This window comes from Misgurnus anguillicaudatus, chromosome 11, assembly GCF_027580225.2.
Source record: "Misgurnus anguillicaudatus chromosome 11, ASM2758022v2, whole genome shotgun sequence".
NCBI lineage: Eukaryota > Metazoa > Chordata > Actinopteri > Cypriniformes > Cobitidae > Misgurnus > Misgurnus anguillicaudatus.
The window spans coordinates 8,895,455-8,919,744 of NC_073347.2; the positions used below are offsets into that span (position 1 = coordinate 8,895,455).

The following is a 24,290-nucleotide window of genomic DNA, read 5'->3' on the forward strand; positions in this document are numbered from 1 at the left end:
TGTGTGTATTCAAAGCGCCACCATTGTTGTTTACAGTGCGTAGAATGGTGCGCTGTGATTTGTTGAGCTGATTTATTGCATGTTGTAGAGAAGGAGGACTGGCGTTTGTCGCGGTTTGGAAAAGAAGGGAGAAAAGATGACAGAATTACATGGCATATCAGATTTTGCATAAAATAAAGAATTTACTTTTTAATACTGACCAGATACAATACTGATTTTGGTGGTAACTAATTTTTAAAAAAAATATCCTGTTTATCGTGTTTTGGAACCAAAGTCTTCATATATCTCTTTTCCAAATGTTAAATGCTTTTATTCATTGATCACTCTGGATAAAAGCATCTGCTAAATGAATACAAGTAAATGCAACTCTAGCGATTTTATTAACCCCAGCTTATCATCTACCAGGTGAGAATCTAAAATCTGATCACTAAAAGAAATAATCTGTAAATCAGCCATGCATTTTTGCACTTAAAATGGCCTTAAGGCACTTCAAAAATGTTATAGCTCCCTTTTCAAGCCATTCATTTGAGTGTGGGATCGATGACACAACACGGCAAGGACGTTTGCTTAAGACAGGAATAATCTAATCAATTCAACTCAATGAAATCTTCTTCAGCAGAAAAATCTGAGCGCTTATCCACTTCTACAACCCCTAACCATTACTTGTCTATTATTTCAAACATTTCGAGTAATAAAAATAGCACTAAATTTTTCTACCAGTATACTTAACAATAAACTAAGTCTATAGTGTCCTCATTTAGACAGGTGGATGCGTGTGACAGAACGTGAGATCTTAAGTCCAGAGTTCGTGAGAACCAGAGGACCTAGGCGGGCGTTCTGATTTTTCGTTATCTACCAAAGCAGCTTGAGACTCCAATGGCAAAGACAGCAGAACCTATAAACACACACATGCCTATTTGCACAAGAGCTTCAATTGACCCCGTCAATGTCGGACGGGCAGCCCTATCAGAAAGAGGCCATGCACCCGCGCGCAGCTGAGATCCGATACGCGGATGACCAGCTGCGCTCCGACAGGATGCAGAGTCGATCCAGATGTGCGCAGAGCGTCCGAGATGACAAGAGGCCTTTTCACAGAGCACTTGTTTTATTTTTTCTGCAGATTCTTAGGGCGGTCGCTCGGGATGGGCTCAGATAACTATCCACTTCCAACACTTGTCCAAATACGGGTCCTGCCCAGCTAATGGAAACACAAATGCGTTTCCAGATCAGATACACATGTGCTTGTGAGTGTGTGTGTTAAGATGGACAAATATGCATGCGTGACATCTGTTTGAAAGAGCAATCATACTGTGCTTTGGTCGCGAAAATGCCAACAATCTCAATGATAATAAACTGTGTGTTTGTGTCCACGTGAACATGTGTGTTTACTCAAGTGTTAATGATAGACACTAAACGTGACCCCGCTCATCCAGACCCCTTCCTGACCTGCACCGCCCCGGCGTCGTTGGCCCAGCATGCAGTACACAGACTGGGGTTAGACTGGGAGAGGAGCCTTGGCAGGGCCACGGGATTCAGCCCCTAGTCATCTAAGGCCAAGTACAATGCTGGACCACTTGCCAACAGCTCTCAGGAACAAGTCACTGTGAGGGAGGAGCTTGTTATTCCCTGCAAAGTATCTCAGCTGGGCTTGTGGGAAATAAAGACCGGGCTAGTTGGACAGACGCGCGGACAGATGTTAAGCCATGCTGCATGCGTCCAATGGTTGATGAGTGAATGAATTTTAGTTGGGAAATGAGCAGTGTGTCCTGGCATATGGATGTGTAAAGAATGTGAGTGAAATCAGCCAATCAGATTCCTCCATCTGTGTGTGAATTTTACCATCCCTGATTGTTCATATATCTTTGCATGTCTGTTTCCAGTCTGACGTACAAAGTAACCAAATATAAGGAACTTTGGCAACTTTACGATATGACATCCTTTCCCTTGATAAAATGAGTCTCCAAAAAACTACAAGTCATTTTTGTCTTGTTTAAAAGTTTCACCCAAGTAGAAAATGTATTAGTTGTTTATACTCATAACTAAGAAGCCAATCTTAGTCGAATAACCCACTCGAATAAACCACAAAAAACAGGTACAGGTATATTATGTCACTGTTAGAATAGCAAATTAAAGGATCAGCTTAATAAAGGAAGAAGATAATAAACAATAACCCAGTTGTTCATTAAAGTATTAAAATGATGTAAAAATCCCATTGGGGTAAATTCACCCACTACTGGCTGAAAATGAATTTTTCAATGTCTAAGTGTGTATGACAGATCTTACCTTCTTTTTGTCCCTCATGGATCCTTTCCCTCTCACCATGATCTTACATCCTGTCTCTGCCTCCAGCTGTTTAGCCGTTAGCCCCCGCGGTCCCAGGATCCGGCCCACAAAATTAAACTGCAACACACAAACACACACAAACATCACTTAGTCTGACTTACTGCATCTGTGTCCGGATGGACTGATTGAAGACAGATTTATACTGTACTCTGAGTCTACAAGTCACTGTTTGCAACAACAATACTATATAATGCAGTTATGTTTGAAAAATATGATATCTTATATTTATAAGCTTCGACGTGGGCCGATGCTATGCCCATGTAAAAACCTAAGGTTATCTGAGGTTATTAGATATAAAACCAGCATCGATGCTTGGGGAACAAGTGGGACATGTCTCTGTGATAAGGAAGCCCACTCAACGTATTATTGTTACACTGGGCCCTTGTAATCCACCCTACTAATTTTATGACAACTATGAAATTTTCCAGTGGTTTTTATACTGTATATATTTCTTTTTGAAATGCCATTTTTATTACCGCCACTGCTACCTGCTGCATTTTCTTTGCTCTTAGAAATTTTCCAAGAAGCGAGTTTATGTCGTGATAAAGTATTTTAATGATATTACCAACAAACCTACATTATAATCATTACAAAAAATAACAAACAAATACATATTAGATCACAGAACAGGAACATCTCCAAGAAGAATCTCACAGTTGCCACGGTAATGACATTATTTAGGGAAATGACGTGAATGCCGCATTTGGTTTCTTAAAAACTGGAAACCTAATCAATAGCCTTTTTCACACAGAGATAATGGAAAATACACGGAAAATGTGCCCGGGATTTGCCTGGGATCGTTCAGTTTTTGGTTCATTCATATTGCCAATGATTTTCCGGAATCTGTGCGTGCATTCACACACATACCGTAAAGATCCCGCAAAGACACATGACATATTTAAAGTCCTGCACTTGGTATATTTTTATTTAAATTGTCATTACCGCAACGTGTCCATGACTGGATTTGGGTTCTTTGACATGGAAATATTTATAATTAAAAAATCTAAAAATAAAAAGCTTCAGTGCATGTTATACTATAAACATTTACAGTAAAGAAACATGTGGTATTTAGTGATCATTGGTAAATGTAGAGACAATAATAAGGAATATAAATGTGTCCAAGACCAGTTTTCTCATCCTCTGCAACAATTTTCAATCATTGTTTAAGCCCTCAAAAAACTAACATTTTCAAAAAAAAAAAAAAATGTGTTGGAAAGGACATAATTGACTGTGACACTCAAGATGGCTACCAGGTAAGCAGTTCTTATTTTTTCTCTCCAGATAAAAGTTGAAATTTTGTTTGTCATAGTACCTAGACAACTTTTTAGTTCTTATTACCGACACATGAGTTTGTAAATGCATATATTATATGTAATATCATGTTGCGGTAATGATAATTTTTGATAATGATAATCTAAAAAAAAATTAATAATTCTATAGGAAATATTTTTTAAATCTTCTAAAAATAATGGTTATAGTAAGTTAAGACCTTAATCTTATATGTGCAAAAAATTGGCTTCAATGGCTTTTGAAAAATTCTGATGCTGGAAACCTTCTAAATCTGAATTTCGTGAGAATCACCCGCATGCATTTTAGTTCATGTCAAGATCATGAGGAGCGTGTGATGCCCTATTCTTTCATGCTGGTGAATGATCTCAGCTTCAGTGCGGATAGTGACAAGATCCCTGATCTCTGCTTTAGTCCAGTTTGCCAAAATTTCTCGTCGTGAATGTCGATCTGCGTTTAAATCACTGAACCATAACTTCTGGTTCCGATAACACGTGCATCCTCACTACGGCACGCCCCTCTTGTTCACACAGAATGCTTTCTGTAAATGTTATGCCAACAGGACATGTTTGTGTTCACAGAAGCCTCTCTACCAATTTTATGGAAATTTTCTAGGACCAAAGTGCTGTGTGAATGGGGTCAATCTCTCATAAGCTTCTTATAATTCATACGTTTTACTATATAGAACGTGTTACATGTAGTACCAAAAGTAATCACAGATGCATGAGACAGTCCAACACGAATAAGAAAACAGAATTTAGCAGCACTATATGGATGAATTGCGATTCCCTGGAAGGCACTTTGTTCTGCAGATTGCCAAAGTGTTATCATGGAGTTCATCAGTTGGGGTTTTGACAATGTGCAGAGAGCATCAGCCGATAGCCTCCATACACCACCACCTCCTCTGGGCCTTCACTGACAATATAAGAAGCTCCAATCGTTCACACAATCAATCACATATCAACGCTGACCTGAAGACTATCTGTCGGTCAAAGGCTCCGTCCCACTTGTAAAGGATAACTAACAGGCAAATGTGTGTTTTTTGTGTATCTTTCACAGACAGAATCAGAACGAGACTAAAGTGGGGGCAAAGTTTATTATAGCCATTAGGATTCTATCCAAACAAAGCATGTGTGACTTCTATTTTATTGGAAAGCAGATAGGTTTATAAATGTAATGAATACAATCGTAAACATTATTAAACATATTATAGTGTAAATTAAAAAGCAACCCACCAAAAACAAGCTTGTGTGCTTGCATCTGTCAAAAAAAGTACTGTATGTCAAAGTGTTATTCTCACGATGCAAAACACCAGATGACTACTATAGCCTCCAGGTAATTTGAGTCAGAGACCCTTGATGCAAAGTGTAAATTGCAGTTGATGCGACACAAACACGCTCATGTGCAAAAAAGTCTGTTCGGTCTAGCGAAAGTTGTGTACAGAAACTTAGTTCACAAATTTTCCCATTTCTCTCTGGAAACTCCATTGGAAGACGATTATGTGTGCCTGAGGATTGTTTCAGATCCAGAACTCAATGCACGCAGCCTTGCGTTCTGTAAAATCGCATTTTACACTGTAGACTACATTGCTCTAATCAATAAGCCTCCGGGGTCCTGCTTTATCAATGTGTTTGGTATTCAGACGTTACGCTCTTTTCACATGACTGACTCCATGCATAATCGACTACTGGTAAAGCACAGTCTCCGAGCGTGTGTGCGAATTTCCTTTTATTTTGCCACCTTCATCCCTGTCCAAGAGCCTTGCGGATATGAAGGAAAAGAAGCAATTAAATTTTACTTGGAGGCAGAATGCATCAGGACGTGTATTACATTTGTATGCGTGCGCGCCCGCCCTTCAAATAAAAGTAAAGTTGTGTGTCACGTGTAAAAAATAAGAGATGGATGTCACTGGTTTTCTAATTAATAAACCTATTACGGTGTACACATACGGTGTACCGTTTTCGAGCCAATAATTCAAATAAACTACTGCTATATCAGTTTTAAGATATATTAGTTATGTTTTTCGATCGTGACATCACCTGAAAAGCTGTAATTCCTCTGAACCGAATTTGCTCATGAAAAATTAAGGTAATGACAATTGAATTTGCATTAAATTGGTGTGAGTACAGAAGTGAAGCGCTAGTTGTTATTGCTATAATCAAAAGTACATCTGTGATATGTGTAGAGAAAAATCTGTCCAATCAGCTCGACAGTCTCATCTCTCCAATAAGTAGTTCAATAAAAACTGCCAGACAATAACACATTTCTGATTCATTATGTTGTTGTAATTCCTGTTTTTAGCCACAAAAAGTTATGGTTTTCACGATGGCATCATGGGAATGGGGATTCATACACGCAACACAGAACAAATGTCACAACGACCCATTTACTCAAAAAACGTGACCTAATCAACCCCCAATTTTCTTTTTACTATTATTCATAGTTTATTCTTAGTTTGCTCTGAGATGCAGAGAAATTACAAGCCCTTTCTAAAGCCGAGCCGTAGGAAAGGTCACGTCAGCCGCTGTTGCTATGTGATGGGATGCAGGTCGGTATATCAAATCAAAGTCTTTTCTCCGGGTCTGCCCATGCAGACGAATATTCAAGGTGCCCTTGGAGATTGAGTAATCAGCACGCGAGACTCCAAAAGGAAAAGCTTTGGTCCGACACCAGCAGGCGCACGTTATACATCCACGATGTTCCTGCTGGATTTGCACATCTGCCGGGATTACACGCACGGCTCTCCGTATCGTATCGCAGACGGTCGGGTAACCTCCGGTCTCTGTCTAGATTATGTGACGCTCAGGCCTGGTGAGAGCACTTGAACACACAAACACATATGGACAGATCTGAAAAAGCTTGCCTTTATTCAGCTGCTGGGTTTCGGAGTTGTTGGCGAGGATCCCTGATGGGCAAAATCTGTTTCAGTGTCCTTCGCGTATTGTGATTTCAGCTTGTGCAATCTTGAAAACTGACAATGTTATGAAACGTGCCTCAACTTTAAACATTTGTAACTCGTTTATCTTTCAGCATGCGATGTAGGCCTATATCTGAACGCATCGGATGCTATAATGATCAGCCATTTATTTTTTCTAAGTATTTTAATCAATTCCCTTATAAAGAGATCTTAACCCTGAAAACATGCCAATTCTCAGTTCTGCATTTTAGCAAAACAACTTTATAGTGAATACAGAGTAGTACAGACATAAATTAAAGAGAAAATGGCATTATTAGAAAATACATGAACATTAGCAGTACCAACTGTGAAAAAGTTCAGACGATTATATTCATAGCGCTATCAAACGTTTGATTCAATAGGGTTAACTTTAAAAGGGGTATATGTAATAATTTTCAAGTATGTATTGCTTTTTTATTGCCATTGTGTGAGCAGCTCATAACAAAACCTAAAAACAAGACCTTCCCGACATCCTAGGCTAAAACAAGACCTTCCCGACATCCTAGGTTGTCTATTAAAGCAAAAAAAATTTTATGCAAATGACTTTTGCTGAAAAATTTATAAGGAAGTGACCTTTTTAGTTGCTGTTTTGGCCGAGGCTCACTGTGTGGTCATTATGCGTCACTATGGCTGGATTTCCACTGCAGATCTTGATGCCCACTTCCCATTTGTTGCCTGTATCCGATTATGCTTACATCATCTTTTAAAAGGGACTCGTATCCGATATCTGCATTTACATTAAACACTTGGCAAAACAGTTCAAGGCAGACCTACTGACCCAGAACAGCTTAAACCACAGAGGAAGTAAAATGTCGTGATATGCAATGGACACAGACAAAATGTCTTATCTGATAAAAGATTATAGAGCTCTATTTCTGTAACAAGACATAAAGCTTCAACATTACTCCACTAAATGGAGCTGTCGTGCTTGACTTGGTTTGCCAGCGTTGCATTTTTAATGAGGCACAACACGTCTTGACATGGAAATGTCCGATCTTACATTGCGGATGCAAATACATGTATCCGATTTATTTCCACATATGAATGAGGCCTGAAACAAATCTGAGAATATTGGAATCTATGTGCCTAAATGTCCGTGGGTTATATCCAATCTGTGCCACTTGAGGGGAAAAATTCAGAATTGAGTCACTTCAAACATGCAGTGTAAATGCGGCCAAAGTAGTGTGTATGAGTAATTAGTTGCTGTCTGCAGTTCATGTAACAGCCACAGCTGGCGCTAATAACAAGAGTTTCTGAATTCTACATAGCCCTTTTAGGCTATGTTTACATTAATGCGTTTACCTTTTAAAATGCATTACTTTTGCCACATTTACGCCTTTCATTTACACTACGCCACTGTTTTCGACCCTCATAAACGGAGTCGTTCGTAAACGCTGAAGACCCTGTTTTAGTTTGAGATCTCCGGGGTTGCGCTGCAGTGTAAATGAACATAGTAAACGAACAGCTGATGTTATCGTGACAGTGCATCATTTTCAAAGTAAAAATTATTTTTATTCAGGTAAATGGAGGTTTGCAACGGAGGTTTTACCAAAAATAGTAAACAGCTACCAACCAGCTATTATAAACGCTATATCAGATTGTTTTAACATGTATCATTATAGATAATGTCTGTTTTATATTTATGTTTGAGTAATGTTGGGTTTGAATATTGTTGTTTATGTTTTGTTTAAATTTAGTTAGCTTATTACAAAAAATAGACTGTAATTGTAAACGCCATATGGGGCATTGTAAGGGCCAATATGAAGGGAGAATTGTAATGGGTCAGACATTATTTTCGAGTTTAATTTAAGTTTTGTTTGCTACTTTAAAATTAATTTCGTTTCATATAAATTGTCTCTTATTTTAATCAATGTTTTGTTGATAAGTTTTGTGAATATAAATTAATAAAAACAATAAAATCAACGTCATCTTAATATTTAATGCTCGTTTAGCCGATTGCGCTTTTTGCTATTTCTGTGTTGCTAGCGGAGGACGTGCACGGACGGTCATATTAATTTTTAATACTTTAGCCGGCCACGCTTTTTTGTCGGAGAACGCCTGTGAGGGATCACACACGCACTGAACAGCGACAGGTAAGAGAAGATAACTTATTTGGTGTTTTTCTGAAGAAAATTTTCAAATGGACTATAAGATCATAAATATGAACTGCGAACAATGAACTATTATAAATATAACAGCGTGAAATGGCTGAAGAGGGACTCCCTACATTAAAGCAATAAGCATTTCTGTAGGCTAAAGCTGTACTTCACCTCTTATTATGTTTGATTGAAGTTTGCATTTGCTGAAATTTATTTTTGCTTCAAGTTCGCTATTGTTAAGTACTGTTCACTTGAATGCTTCCTTTTTATATCATAAATACCTTTCTGTTTGGTTTATAACATCAACATTAACCTTTTAATCATATTAATATGTTGTAGGGGGGAGCTAGAACAAAATAGGACTTTCCCAAACACATTTTTATAGGTTCAAAAATAGTGTCTGTTGTAGTTGCCAGCAAAGGATCCAGGTATGAATTTTTGTCAATATCACACACCCCCAGGGTGCATAAATGCGTAAAGGTAAGTTCCCTTTCAGTCGGTCACTACGACGTCACGTCGTGACCGACGAATTGGGAACTCGCTTAGAGAGACCAATCTGCTTCGAATACTACTAAAACGCCAATGAACTTGGCATTGAGATATTTGCATAATGCTGGCGCCGCCCCGCCAGGTGCGTATATAAGCCCCAGGTGCAAATGTAGAAATCAGCTTTTTATCGCTTCGAAAGCCGGCTTTATCTGACTGAGAAGCTACTATCTGCTCTTCTGGGAACGGTTGCTGAAGTTGATTGACAAGCAGTACTAACACAGCGGACGCTCGCAGTATTCCACTGCTCTGCATATTTTTTGTTTTGAGTTTAGTGTGTGCGTTGCCTTTCCCTGTGCGCATCATCAGCTGAGCACCAAAAGAGTGATTTCCCTAAAGAGTGATACGTGAGAGCTCTGTGTCTTTTTAAAGACAGCCACTCTCTCGTATATTCGGAGATCAGCGTCCTTTTCAGGATAGCTTTTTCTCCGTGCGATCTTGGGTGCGAGAAGCAGGGATTCCAGTGACGGTCACGAGCGCTGTCTTCGTGCTTGCGCATCGAGCTCTCCGAGGCTGCGTTCGTGGAGAGCTTTTGTTCTCTCTGTGAGAGCATAACTCTCTTGGATTGCGGAGCCGACTGTCGTTTCTATGGGAACGACGTCCGCGCCTTTGCAGTGCTGAACGCCGCCATGGTGCGGCTGTCAAGCGCTCGCAGGACGCTCTTCGCATCACTACGCTGAGTAGGACGGAGGATGCGTCCTTCACCTACCGGCCTTCTCATCCTCAGCCGGTTGAGGCTCCGGTGGAGACTGCAGAGTCGTGTTCTGCGATTTCTGCCGAATCCACTGGGCCTCCTTCGGGTCCCGTCACTTCTGCAGCATCAGAGGGGTGCCCATCTTTTCCCTCCGAGGCGGAGTCGTCCCGGAGATGGCGGCCGTGCCCGCTCGAGCGGCGGAAACGGTAGAGTTGGAGGGGTTAATCCCTCTCCGCCCGAACCGTCCCGCCCATGTGATTGGTATTTCGGAGCTGCTCGGGCCTATACGGTCCTCACCTCCTGCCTTTCCCGACGGCACGAAGAGCTGACGTGATTTGCGGCCGTCTCGGCCGTTCAGCTTTCACCCCTCACCTCCCTCACCAACGGAGCCGCTAAGGTCGGGGATCCCTTCAGTAGAGCGGGGGGTTGCGATGCAGCTGTGTTCCTGGAGGGACCACCCAACCCTTCCCTCCCGTGTTTGTATAGACAGTCGTCCGGTTACGGGCGCTGCCCATCAGGCATGCGGAGACGCGGCTTCAGCCCTGCACGTAATAACGTCACTGCAGGTTCACCAAGCGAAGGCTCTAGAGGTTTACGAGGGAAACCGTGACCTTCAGTCGTGCGATGTCCACCACAGTGTTCAAGATCGCTACCTTTGGCTATGTCTGGCTTACATGACGGACGCAGATGAGAAAAACTTCTTGAATGCTCCTGTCTCACAGACCGGCCTCTTCGGCGAGCCTGTGGAGTCGTACAGCTCCGCTGCGCAGACTGAGGCGATCTCCTAGGTCATGCCGGCGAAAGAGAGCTGCCCTTGGTCCACCACGCCGGCTTCTCAGTCTGCCTCTCGCCGTCGGCGTCCTGCGGCGGCCACCTCTGTTCCCCTCCTCGGACCCCATCTCGGCAGCACATGGGAACCGGTCGTCAGCAGCTCGCCCCGCCCGCTTAGCCGCTTCCCGTGAAAATCGGGAGCTTAAGTGGCCAGTAACGGGCGACCCGGATTGGCAGAGGATCACTCTTCAGGAGACGGTGATTCGCTCCTTCCCCCGGTAGAGGGTCGGGTGGAAAAATTCTTGGTTTGCATCTGTTCCACCGGCTGTCCAGCCGGTACCCACTTAACCACACATAAGAGTGCATTCCTCTTCCCTCTCCAGGTCTCCAGAGGATCGAAAGAGCCGTGAGCGGGCACACCAGCTCACCCTATCTCTCCTCTATCGCCAGCGGGTGTTTTTCCGGAGTCTGCGCTCTCCGCGCAGGAGACCAGACGACCGCCACCCTCAGCGGGCTCAGGTCAGTGTCACACACACACATACTGTAGATGTTTATGCTGTCACAGCAGACGCACCGGCAGTTCACCTGTCTCGCTTCGCTGCCCCACCGCGGGTACTTCGGTAGTGTCGTTAATTCTCCTCGTACGGTCCCTGGATGCTTCGCTTCAGTTCCCAGCCCGTCTCGTTGAGTTTTACGCACTGTCCGCCTCGGTTACGAAATACAATTACCGGCACTCCCCCAAATTCTACGGGCATTCGTTTCACTATAGTGAAAGCGTCCGATGCACATGTACTGCGTGCAAAAGTCGATGTCCTGCTGGCGAAGGACATTTCGAGCCGGTCCCTCTTACCGAGAATGATGATAAGGTTTTTTCCAGCCTTTATCTCATTTTACCCAAAATACGCGGTGGGTTACGACCGATTTATTTACGCTCCGGCTCTACAAATGTGATCCTTTAGGATGATACGCCGAGGCTCGTATTTCAATATTCAGATCGGTTTGCAGCCTTAGACCTGTAGACGTATACTTCATGTGTCCATCTCCCCTTGCCTTAGACCGTTTATTCGCTCTGCGTCATGGGGTGGGCATATTAATACCAAGTACACCATTCGAGCTGTCTCTCTCTCCCCGTGTCTCCATGAAAATGCTAGTCACGGCATTAAAATCTCCGAGAGAGAGCGTTGTTCGCATTCTGCTTATATTTACGTCAACTATAATGGCTCGTTCTTGGCAGACGTGCGCGAACACAGAGATTTAATGCTTCAGCATCTCGCTCGTTTAAGTCATCAGGTCAGCTGGGAAAGGAGCAACTTTGCCCCGTGCAGAGGATCTTTTTCTCAGTATGGAAATAGACTCGGTCGATTTATTGGCGTGTTTTACAAGAGCGCGCAATCAGTCAGTTCTGACTTGCCTCGGTTTAATTTCGAGGGAAGTACGCGGTCTCTCTGAAACAATTTCAGAAGCTCCTGGCATATGACAGCATGCTGCAGCTGTGACACTGCTCGAGCTGCGTCATATGAGACCGCTTCAGCATTGGTTTTACGATCGAGTCTCGAGGAGAGCGTGGCGCAACGGCATACACTGTGTAACCATTACACCTGCGTGTCATTTCAATTTTACCCCGTGGCAGACCCAGCATTTCTTATAGCAAGATATGCCCCTGAGTCGGGTTTCCTGGCATTCTGTAGCACATACGATGCCCCCAGCACGGGATGAGCAGCCACGTATGACGGGCTTGCAGTCTCAGGGGTGTGCCTAGCACCCCAACTGCCGCGAGCGGTGCGCTGTATATCTGGGACTTGTACGCTCCGCTGTGGAGATGCAAGGGAAGGATGTATTAGCCGACACCGACAACATTGCGACTGTTGCGTTATTTACCGTTAAGGCGGTTTTTGCGCTCTCGTCACCTGTCGCATCTCGCTCGTCATCTCCTCCTTTGGAGTCAGAAGCATCTGAGGTCCCTTCGTGCCATTCACATCCCGGGTACGCTCAATACAGCGGCTTCGCGCTTTCCCGAGCTGCGCGCACCGGCGAATGGCGACTCCACCCCCAGACGGTTCAGCTAATTTGGAAGAAGTTCGGTCGTGCGCAGATATATCTATTTGCGTCACCGGACGATACCCACTGTCGCCTGTTTTATTCACTAACCGAGGGCAGCCTCGGCGTGGATGCGTTGGCACACAGCTGGCCGCGGGGGACGCGCAAATACGCATTCACTCCAGTGAGCTTAATCGCACAGACACTGTGCAAAGTCAGGCAGGACGAGTAGAGCCTTTTATTAGTCGCCCCGTACTGGACGACCAGGAATTGGTTTTCAGAGTTAATGCTCCTCGCGACAGCCCCTCCCTGGCGAATTCCCCGGAGGAAGGACTTTCTTTCTCAAGGAAGGGGCACATTATGGCACCCGCACCCCGACCTGTGGGATTTCCATGTATGGTCGTTGAGTGCGCGCAAGGTTTAGGTGATTTATCGCAAGCGGTATCTAACACCATCAACGCGGTACGAGCACCGTCCACAAGACGGGCTTACGCGCTTAAATGAAACCCTTTTCGTCACCTGGTGCTCTTCGCAATGCGAGGACCCCAGAGAATGCTTAACATTGTGCTTTTATATATCTTCAACATAGGTTAGATGGTAGGCTGTCACCCTCCACCATTAAAGTTGATATCGCCGCTATTCTGCTCATCACTCACTTATTAACGGCAGATCAGTTGGCCAGCATGATTTGGTTATTAGATTTTAAGAGGCGCTCATAGGCTAAACCCCTCGCGCCCTCCCTCTATTCCTCCTGAGACCTGTCCATGGTGCTGAAGCCCTACTACAGGTTCCGCGTTCGAGCCTTTGCAGTCTGCGAGTCTGCAGTTTTTGTCAATGAAAACTCTGACCCTGCTAGCATTGGTCTCCGTGAAGAGAGTAAGGAATTTACATGCATTCTCTGTTGACAATTCGTGCCTTCAGTTTGGTCCTGCTGTCTCACTGAGACCCAGACCAGGCTACGTGCCCAAAGTTCCCACCACTCCCTTCAGAGATAAGGTGGTGAGCTTGCAAGCGCTGCCCCCCGGAGGAGGGCAGACCCGACCATGGCTTTATTATGCCCCGTACGAGCGTTACGCATCTACGTGGATCGCACACAAAGCCTCAGGACCTCAGATCAGCTCTTTGTTTGTTATGGTGGTCAGCAGAGAGGGAAAGCTGTCACTAAGCAGAGGATGTCTCATTGGATAGTTGATACTATCGCCCTTGCTTATAATCTGCAGGGCATTCCTTGTCCATTTAATTTGAGAGCTCACTCTACTAGAAGTGTTGCCTCATCTTGGGCACTCGCTCGTGGTTCCTCGCTAACAGACATCTGCAGAGCTGCTGGTTGGGCGACACCTAATACGTTCACTAGATTTTACAGTGTTCGTGTCGAGCCTGTCTCCTCTCGTGTTCTTTCCTCGTTAGGGGAAGCACAGAGAACAGGCTCGCAGGTCGGCTTGCAGCCTCCGACTGCTGCTCCAAACTGAGCTCAGTATGGAAGGCCATCGTGGCAAAAACGCGTAATAATTTGTTTTGCCTTCCTCCGCTGCCTTGGCAGCCTGATGTTGCGGAGCATCTGCTGCCAGCCTCTCACTAGCTGTATCCTCGCGAACCTGTGTTTGGCTCGGGCATCCACATTGCGTCCCACCGGGTTCCTTTGTGAGTATTTTCCGTGGGGTTAATCCTACTAGCCCACGTTTCCCTCAGCAGAGCACTGCTTTGCTTACACAGCCACGGCTGTCATTTATACCTCAACTACGGTTGACTTTCGCCCACCAATAGCCCTTAACGGGGCGGTGGCTTCCGCAGCGTCCCTATACCGCTCAGATAGGGCGCTTCCCAGTCGCTGGCACTACTGTGGGTTAAAGGAACATCTAGTGCCCGGCCTTCTGCCTTAAAACCTAATTCTCCTTATCCTTAAGTGGAACCGGAGGGCTTTACGCAGACACTGGAAGAGGTCAGCCCTCAGTGGCGTTTTGGTAGGGATTCCCAATTCGTCGGTCACGACGTGACGTCGTAGTGACCGACTGAAAGGGAACGTCTCGGTTACGTATGTAACCCTCGTTCCCTGAAGGAGGGAACGGAGACGTCACGTCCCGTCGCCACAGGGCTGCTCCCTGCTGTTTATCGGCCGGTCACACTTTCCGGCTTTCTCAGCGAAAAAGAAGCTGATTTCTACATTTGCACCTGGGGCTTATATACGCACCTGGCGGGGCGGCGCCAGCATTATGCAAATATCTCAATGCCAAGTTCATTGGCGTTTTAGTAGTATTCGAAGCAGATTGGTCTCTCTAAGCGAGTTCCCAATTCGTCGGTCACGACGTGACGTCTCCGTTCCCTCCTTCAGGGAACGAGGGTTACATACGTAACCGAGACGTTATTATTAGAGTAATAAATTATTTTACACTTTTATGCGTATGCCCAGTTACGTGATTGGTCATGTTTCATGCGTTTATGGTCGTGTATAGTGTGGATGAAGATTCTTTTTAAAATGCCAGTATAAACGAGGATCGTTTTCATTTTAAAATGTCGTTTAAGTAAGATCACTCTCATTTTCAGTTTTTCAACTCTTCTTGCGAACATCACTTGTGCATGAGCCATTCGTTTGTATTCCAAAAATGAAAGGCGGCGTCAAGTGAAGCAGCAGCGGTTGACTGGCTTAGCTGTGGACGTACGCACAATCTTCCCAAACACTCATGCACTCTGAAAGCGTAAGTGACAGCAGCGTCTCCTCTACCTGAATGAATGCATCTCTCAGCTCTCGGGCTGTCATGCACATTTTCAGGCCACCCTATCAAACGCTCACAATCTCGCTGTCTCGTACCTGAGCCTTTTGTGTGGGCCAGCTCCTACTGTGCGTCTTACAAAGTTGCTTTGATGCTATGATGAACGTCTCTGTGCGAGTGCATCAAGAGAGGCGTGCGTTGGCTTCATGTTGTGCTCTTGTGTGGAGCATGCAGAGAAGAAAGCAAGGATAAAAATGTTCATCCTTCACCGTCAGGTGATGTCAGGATATCGGATGCAAGGAGATCTGCCTGTGCGAATAGGTTAGCGAAAGATGCTTTTGTTTGCGTGGGAGTTGGATCGAGTGGGAGCGCACGGCTTCATCCGAATTGGGCGCGGCTGTCCGAGTATATCAGTGCGTGTATTGTTGTCTAACCTTTTCTATCGGGATGCGGAGCCATCAGGGCGGCGATCTCGATGGATAATCTCTACTTTTTACATTTGGGAAGCACATGGTCTGGGTGTTATAATGAAGTGTGCAATCGTTTTGAGAACACGACTCTTCGCTATGCGTGCAAAGATTAATAATGCAAAGCTCCTATGAATTATTTTAAAGAATGACTTCAATGTATGTTCAATAAAGAAATTTACCAGCTTTTACAAAAATTAAAACCACATTAGCTCTCTTATTCGCGCTTCCACGTGCACAAAGGTTTGCGTCTCGTGAACGATCACAGTTCTTTGTCCTTGACAGGACTGAAATTAAACAGAGAACATCTGTGAAAAATTAAATAGCAAAATCCATAAAGGCCCCTGAGGTATGAAAGCGTAAACGGTTTTCCGCCAGGCTCAATTACCAGCCCATATCTTTACCCAATACACCGCAATCCCCTTCATGCCAATTCTGTACCCCAAACAATATAAACAGTTTATACACATGAGGTCTGATGTTCTGTAAAAACCCCCCTTAATAAAAGCAAAAATGACTATGGGCCCATAATCGCTCAGGCCTCTGCCCCTAAACGTCCCGTCTCTCCGGAAGAGTGAAAAGAAAACGGATAAGCTTGACTTATCTGCCTCATCGCCGTACAGCTTACCTCAGCTCTTTAGTGGTTCGCCACCAGAAAACAAAAGGCAGATATAAAAAGCAGTGGCCGACCGTTAATGGAATCTCTGATATCTGCTGTTTAAGGCTGGGGTCTATTTACTCATACTGCACAGTGGAGATTAAGTGTGTTTTCCATCAACTACAATAAAATAGGCAGCGGGGACGTAATTAGGGTCGTTTAAGACATCGCGCATGCGAGTCTGCCACAGACCGGGAGTGATGGCATTATCTTATGAAGATAAACGAGTCGGCTCTGGTAATAGGCAAATTAATTATTGCATGGCGTCTAATAGCACTGCGCTCTGATTCCCTGCTGCAGGATGTCTTTTGTTTTCATTATTGTGCGGGACAAGGAAGGGGAGGAAGAGCACATCTCTCTTCCAAAGGGGGGGGGTTCATAATTGGGAAAGGAGATGTCTAAGCGCGTCGTATCTACAACACTTGATCTCAAACGGTTTACCATGGCGTCCTGCGCTGATAATCTGTGAGCGCTATTGATTGGTCGATTCCCTTGAGGTTGTCTAATTTCACTTTGTTAGTGCGGGTGGGGGGAGTTGGTCCCCACAGGGCCAAATTTACTTAGATGTTGCATTACTGTATACACTCACCTAAAGGATTATTAGGAACACCATACTAATACTGTGTTTGACCCCCTATCGCCTTCAGAACTGCCTTAATTCTCAGTGGCATTGATTCAACAAGGTGCTGAAAGCATTCTTTAGAAATGTTGGCCCATTTTGATGGAGCACGAAGCTACCGTTCCACCACATCCCAAAGATGCTCTATTGGGTTGAGATCTGATGACTGTGGGGGTCATTTTAGTACAGTGAACTCATTGTCATGTTCAAGAAACCAATTTGAAATGATTCATGGTGTTCATAAAGGGATGGACGTGGTCAGAAACAATGCTCAGGTAGGCCGTAGCATTTAAATGATGCCCTATTGGCACTAAGGGGCCCTCACACATTGCATTAATGAGAAATTAAACAGGTGTTCCTAATAATCCTTTAGGTGTGAGTATGTAGGACACCTGCTGCCAACATTAAATGCTTACTAAAGGGTTTCAGTGCAGTTGAAGTGATTGACAAGTTGTATCTCCTGTTGGAGATTTGCTAAGAGATTGCTCTTGTTCAGCTCAAAAGACTTTTCACAAGAAGTTCTCACTTATTCCTCAGTTGACACAAAAGAGTTACAAATGAGTTCACACAGGGTAAGAACATAAATCTCTATATAAATGATACAGATCAAATTTTTTCTACTGGATTTATTGTTTGTGAAACACATGATACTCATAAAATGAAGTTTATTTCATTCTAGAGGAGTGTCGTCAGGTAATCCAACCAATCAGCATAAAAACCAATCAGTCAACTTCTGATATGGATTATTTTTGTATGTGCAATATTTACGAAATATTGTAATTCCAGAAGTTTCTTGACTCTCATTGATATGTACTGATGTTTATGTGTCCTGAAGCCATTAGGTCTAACATTGGAGATGGTGAAGCAAAGTGCCCGGTGACCGTAACCACCACAGGGCTGCGGCGGTGTTGTGAGCCCTCATCATGTCCTAATGAACCCTAATTAACCTTCATTAGCTGCGAGGTGATCCAGAACGCGACTGCACCTCTCCCCTGTGTGCGTGTTATTGTTTATTATCATCAGAGTAATGAGAAGACTCACGCGCATCACCCTGCCGCGGACACAGACGCGTGCACATGTGTGTGGGAGATAGCTGAAGGGACTTGCATGGCGAGGCTATAAAGGTGCAGGAGTTTATGACCTTATTTTGGGGAAAGCGTTCATTGTTTTTTTGAGAACATTTGTTCATAGCAAAAGCCAGTTTAATGTGTTTGTACAGGAATTAAAACAGATAAATACTAGGTGGTTAAATATTAAAATTAATTTGATAATTGTTTACTAAATGGTTTGATGAAACACGAAATCTAAAAAAATTGGTCAAATTATTTGGGTGCGAAAATTATTGATTCTAATTGAATTATTGATGTGCATGCCCTTCACATTTCTGTTTGTGTTAATTAAAAAAATAGCTTTGAAATTAGTTTTGAATGTTGTTTTTTAAGAAATTACATACTGTAAAACAGTTTGCATTTTCAGGATTTAATAATGAGCTAAAATTTGCTGGTTATCAGTTTTTTGTCTGTACTGTAAATGTACTGTTAACACATTTATTTACAAATTTCTGGAAAAACTTGAGGAATTATATTAAAGGGGTGGTTCAATGGTATTTCATGCATTCTGACTTATTAACACAGTTATAGAGTTGATTCCTCATGCTAAACGTAGGCAAAGTGTCAAAAAAGTAGTTGGGCGTGTTACAGAGAGTATTTCTGTGCCGAATGCACTTCGCTAGGGTTCATACAAGTTTCGGAAAGTTTTTTCGATTACAGGTCCAGCTGACATTTCAGGGGTTTCTATATGTATCACTTCTTTATATAGGTACTTCCCCCAGAAAACCCCGCCCACCCGTCAATCAGCGGGAGATGCCAGAACTTGCAAACATCACATCACGCGACACAGCTTGTTTAATTTCAAAACTCAATAATGGCACGAAAGAAGAAGTGTGTTTTTAGATGTAAGGAGAAGAAAGCCAGCCTTATGAAAACAATGGATATAGTTTATTATCCGGATTAGCAGCGGAGTTTTGCGTGTGTGTTTGATGTGCTGGATTTTCCCAACCGGGTCATGAGTTGCATGCAGTAAGTAAGACTTTTGTCTTATGTTGGAAATAGGCACGTGCATATTATATAAATGACACGAACATGTAGTGAATCATAAGTTAAAACAGTGTTGTATAGTGTTGCATGACTCGTACTCGCTCCTCCCGCGGTAGTAACTCCTCCTTCTTCATTTTTTCGTACGTTATCTTTCTTTTATAAATCTGACTAAACTTAAGACTCTTCGGAGATATAAAGGATGTCATACTACTCTATAGGTACTCCAGATTAACATCAGAAATGCAGAAACAGCATGCGTTATGTGAGCTTTATTAAAAACATATAATAATATAAATAAAGTTAGGGTTTAGTTGTAAATTAGTTCAATTGTAAAATAGTGCAATAGTTTCTGAATTGGGCGCACACAAACACACACGCACACACAGGCATAAAAGATAAAGTTAATTAATCAACACCATCTGCTCCAGGTATAGCACTCAATACCCCAGTTAACGTCCAGTAGTTAGGCCCTCATTCAGTTTTAGAGTTATGGGTCCATCCCATCACACCCATTTAATTAAAACAATGACACCTGGAGAGGAAAGGTAGGCGGCCAGATCTCCTGTATGACAAAACAGCTCAACACACTGCCCTTCAGATAATGCATATATATAGGACACGCTAATAAAAAGTCACTCACAAAATCTTGCTGTCTGAACACAACAGTCTTCCCGAAATAGCAGCGTCTCAGAGTGGCACAGTGTTGGTCAGGTAAGGTGAAACTATAATGTATTGTTAAACACCCAGAGGACAATCGGATAGACTTTAATATATAAGGCATGAATAAAGATTCACGGGCAATTTCTCAGGATGTTATCTGTTAACAGGAAAGAAAAATTGTCTCTTAAATTTCTCCTAGACGGCAATGAGATTGAATGCTACTAAGACTTTTTGAGAAAAAGTCTCACCTGTCTCTCTCCGCAAGGTTTTCAAGAGATCATAGCAAGATATTTAGTGTTTTTGTAGCTCTACTGGGCGAGCATTGCGTATACAGTGCAAAAGTCATGGGTTTGAGAGGACACATACTGAAAAAATGTATAACTTGTATAGCAACCAGTGCATAAAAGCATCTTAAGTCTGCAATCACAAGCCAACATAAACTTTTTTAATATGGTGTTATATAAAAATTATCTCGGAAAAACAGAAACAAATGAACCCATTGTTGAATTACAGTAATGCTACAGAGCTGTAAAATGAATGTAGATGGGACAGCTCAGGCAAATTGACAATTTGGGGAATGGAAATGACTTAAGCTATAGTCTTACTGTCAGGCAACAATAAGGCAATGATTTAAACAAAAACAATATGGATATACGTCATATCGTCTCCTTATAATGATTCCAGTCAATATATTTTTTTAGGTAAAAACATGCTCTTATACAGTGTACACACAGCATGCAAACAGGTGAATGCAAATACAAACATCACCACTTAGGTCAGAAATATGGCTCAAACCGTATTCAAAGACATCTGGACAGTGGTCCTCTATGACCAATGTTGAATTACACATTAAAGGTATCTAGCACAATTCACATCACTTGCAATGCAATGCAAAGAAATGCACACATCTTAGACAGTTTGGGTATGCAAACAATTTCAGGCCTGAAGGATGCTTGCTTGGACGACTAAAGCCTAGCAAGGCGAGTGGAGGCGAAATCAATCTTGGTGTTCAGGTTTATAATGATAAATAATGATGAGCGATGGTTGCTCATCTTGACTGTGGACGAGTGTGACCCAGAAAAAGACACACTGGAAAAAATGATAAATGACAACAGCTCACACTAGCTCAACAATTAAAAGCGTTGTCCCATCGAATGGAGTATTTATAGCGCTCTTCCACAGCCCAGCATCTTCTCTCTAACATTATCTCCTCCACACACACATGCAGTACTCACAACAATAACTGTAGATTTGTACCTTCAAATGAAAGCCAACAATCAAATGACGCTACTGTTCTAGGTCCGTTGTCTTTCCCAGCCTAATAACATTGTTCAGCAAATCGGAACGGGAGCGCGCTGCAGGGAGAGGCGCGACACAGCGCGAGTTTGAAGGAGCAAATTAATTTCTGTGCCGCTGCTTGCCTGTCTGGGTGACGAGTGTGTGTGGGGCGCTCGGGGTGCGTGTGAGGCCGTTCTCTCTCCTTTATCAGACGGGGCAGGCCGCTGTTCCTCTGCCCCGATTCCCCGACCTCATCATACCCTCACATTCATCACCGTACGCACGTCCCAGGCTGCTTATCTTCCTCACTCTTCCTTTCACGCTCTTCCCTTCATACTTTACCTCATCTATAAATCTGTCATGTCATCCTGCCCCTGACCTGGAAATATCAGGGTGCAATGAAATAATCTCAATTTTTAAGCCATGCCTGGGGTCGATGCTCGTATGAAGCTTACGGCTCATTCATTAAACCTGAGCAGCACTATTTGGTAAATTGTTCGTAATACCAGCTTTTACGGAAAGACTGTAATGGGGCAGTTTATGTGAGAATTTTTTCAAGATTAATTCTTGCATAAATTCACATTAAAAAATACTACATTTTAAAAAATATAAATGTAGTTTTTAAAAATAATTTCGTAGGTGTTTCAGTGGATTAAATGGACACTATGTATGCCAAACTCAGAGAAATAGATTCATTGAAACTGTTTAAACTGTTTTAGGGAAAGGAATGGAACTTAGCCTACTAATTCTAACACAAATTTTTGTTAATGATGACTGAATGTTAAATACTATAAAATATTTTTAACTTGAAGGAACAGTATGTAAGAATTTTATATTAATTTATCATAAAATGGCCCTGATATGTCACTAGACATTAAGAAATCATTTTTATTTCAAATACTTATATCACTGATAACAGTGGTCTGGCCAGGATATTGTCATTTAAAAAGTGGAGTTGCAGCCCTCAACTGATGTTTATGTTGTCATGTTGTGTTTTGGCCACCAGTTGTGAGATTGCAGTACCAGTTTTAGCCACAATCTTACATACTGTTCCTTTAACAAATTAAGTTAAACAATTTTAATTTGTGTTTATAAGTTATGTCAACTTATCACATGTCAAAACTTAAAATAGTATGTTGAATTGACTTGCAAAACCAAGTTGTTTTAACGTTATGCTGCATATTTATACAGTGCCCACTGTAAAAATGTTGGTTCAACTTATAAAAGTATGTAAGTTACCTGGTTGTCTTCAAATTTGAGTTAATTTAACTTAAGAATATTAGTTGACAACTAATTAGTTACCAAATTTAATTTGAATTTACAAAAATTTTTTAAGGCAACCAGGTAATTTACTTTTTAAGTTGAACCAACAAATATTTTTTTACAGTGTTTAAGTTACAAGACAATAAAGGACATTTAGAAAAATACATCCAAATTATACTCAAACAGTATAGTGTAATTATTTAAAAAATTGCAGTGGCCAACATAGTCGATATTCGATCTTTTCCCCCAGCTTCAGCCGATAAATCTTTTGAATTGACAAATAAATCTTTTTGTTCCTTAAAGGTAGGGTAACACATTTTGAAAAATGCTAACGGTAGCCGCCTAGCAATGAAATCCCGATCCCACCCTCAAGTCAAACCGCCATCCAAAGTCACGCCTCTTCCAAAACACATGAACACGCACAGATCAGACGGTCACATCTCATGTCTGATTCAGCAGTGTGAAAACTTTGCAGTACAAAGTCGAATAACACTGCCAAAATAACCAAACAACTGGTTTACATCAGAATTAGTTTAAGCACACGTTCGGTTGTGTAGACGTAGTAACTATATCGTTATGCTAATCCGTAAACGAACACAAATTTCATAAGCAACACAATGTTTCATCAAAGTAGAATATCTGAATCCATCTCAATACAAGCATATCGCGTACCTACCTTACCAAAATAAACTGTGCAACGACTCTTTCAGACCCTTTGCGTCCTGCAGCTGTTTGCATCTTGTGGTAAAGCAGTAAAGTTACCGATGTTAATTTGGGGTTTTGCTCTTGCTGATCCAGTTAGTTTTTGCTGTTGTTGTTATAAAAGATGCCTTTAGTTTTGTGCCTCCTGTGTAGGTTGTCAATTTAGCAGAAAAGTTTGCTGTTCTCACTGTTTACAGGCAGGAGGTGAGCGCACGTGAACGCGCCGATGACGTATGGTGTCTGCGTGGACTCGCTGCGCGGTGGGCATTCAAATTATGCTTACGTATGAGGGACAAAAATGGAGACGTCCGTTCGGACCGAAATCTATGATTTGTTGAACATTTTTTGGTCCTACGCCTTTCACAGATGACATAAATTTCTACAAATACGTTTAAACAACTTAACACAGTGATTGCTATCAGGATGTAAGGAGACTTTTAACCAGCATAACAAAAAATGTTTCAGGATCAAATCTGTTACCCTACCTTTAAATTACATTTTTAGATATAAAACCCCCTAAGGGGGTTGATCACACCAAGTGCGTTTATGGCATGTTGCAGGGGCCTTTTTTGAATGATTTTCTGAGCGTTACGTGCGCTGTTAATGCATGCCGAACGGCTTGCGTTTTTGCCGCTTGCCAATTTCAACAATTTCAACTTAAATTTATAAGTTGTTTCAACTTTTTTTAAGCCAAAACTTAATAGTAGGTTAAATTGATTTGCAAAATCAAGTTGTTTTAACTTAGTGCTGCATTTTTTTTACAGTGCAGACTCTTACCGTGGGCTCACACCAGCTGCGTCTGAGGTGTCAAAATCGCGTATACCGCGTCTAGTTTGCCGCGTGAACAGTTTGAGTTTACTCGCTTCATTCGCGCATGAAAGCATGAAATTCTAGTCATTGAGACATTCATGGGAGGGGCTTCTGTGACTCCACTCACTTCCTGTAATCAAGTCACTACTAGAGCAAGCTCCTGATTGGTTAACACTGAGTGTTTTTTGCCAAAGTTCACATTTTTTAACTCGCGCGTTTGCCGCAGCAATGCTCAATTCATGCCATTCGCGCAAACCAGATGCACAAATGAGGCAGAATCGCTTCTACTGTGCCGC

The 24,290-nt window shown here is 42.6% G+C and overlaps 1 protein-coding gene across 6 annotated transcripts in view; it reads right to left on the reverse strand.

The window, feature by feature from the left end:
• LOC129416870 (KH domain-containing RNA-binding protein QKI) overlaps positions 1–24,290 on the reverse strand; it is a 111,803-nt gene that overhangs the window by 50,947 nt on the left and 36,566 nt on the right. For all 6 annotated transcript variants that reach the window (XR_012372065.1, XM_055171297.2, XM_055171295.2 and 3 more), the window contains exon 3: positions 2,284–2,400. Coding sequence is in view for 5 of the 6 variants with exons in the window: in XM_055171297.2 (XP_055027272.1) it covers positions 2,284–2,400 (117 nt within the window). In the remaining variant the exon portion in view is untranslated. The remainder of the gene's footprint in view (positions 1–2,283; positions 2,401–24,290) is intronic.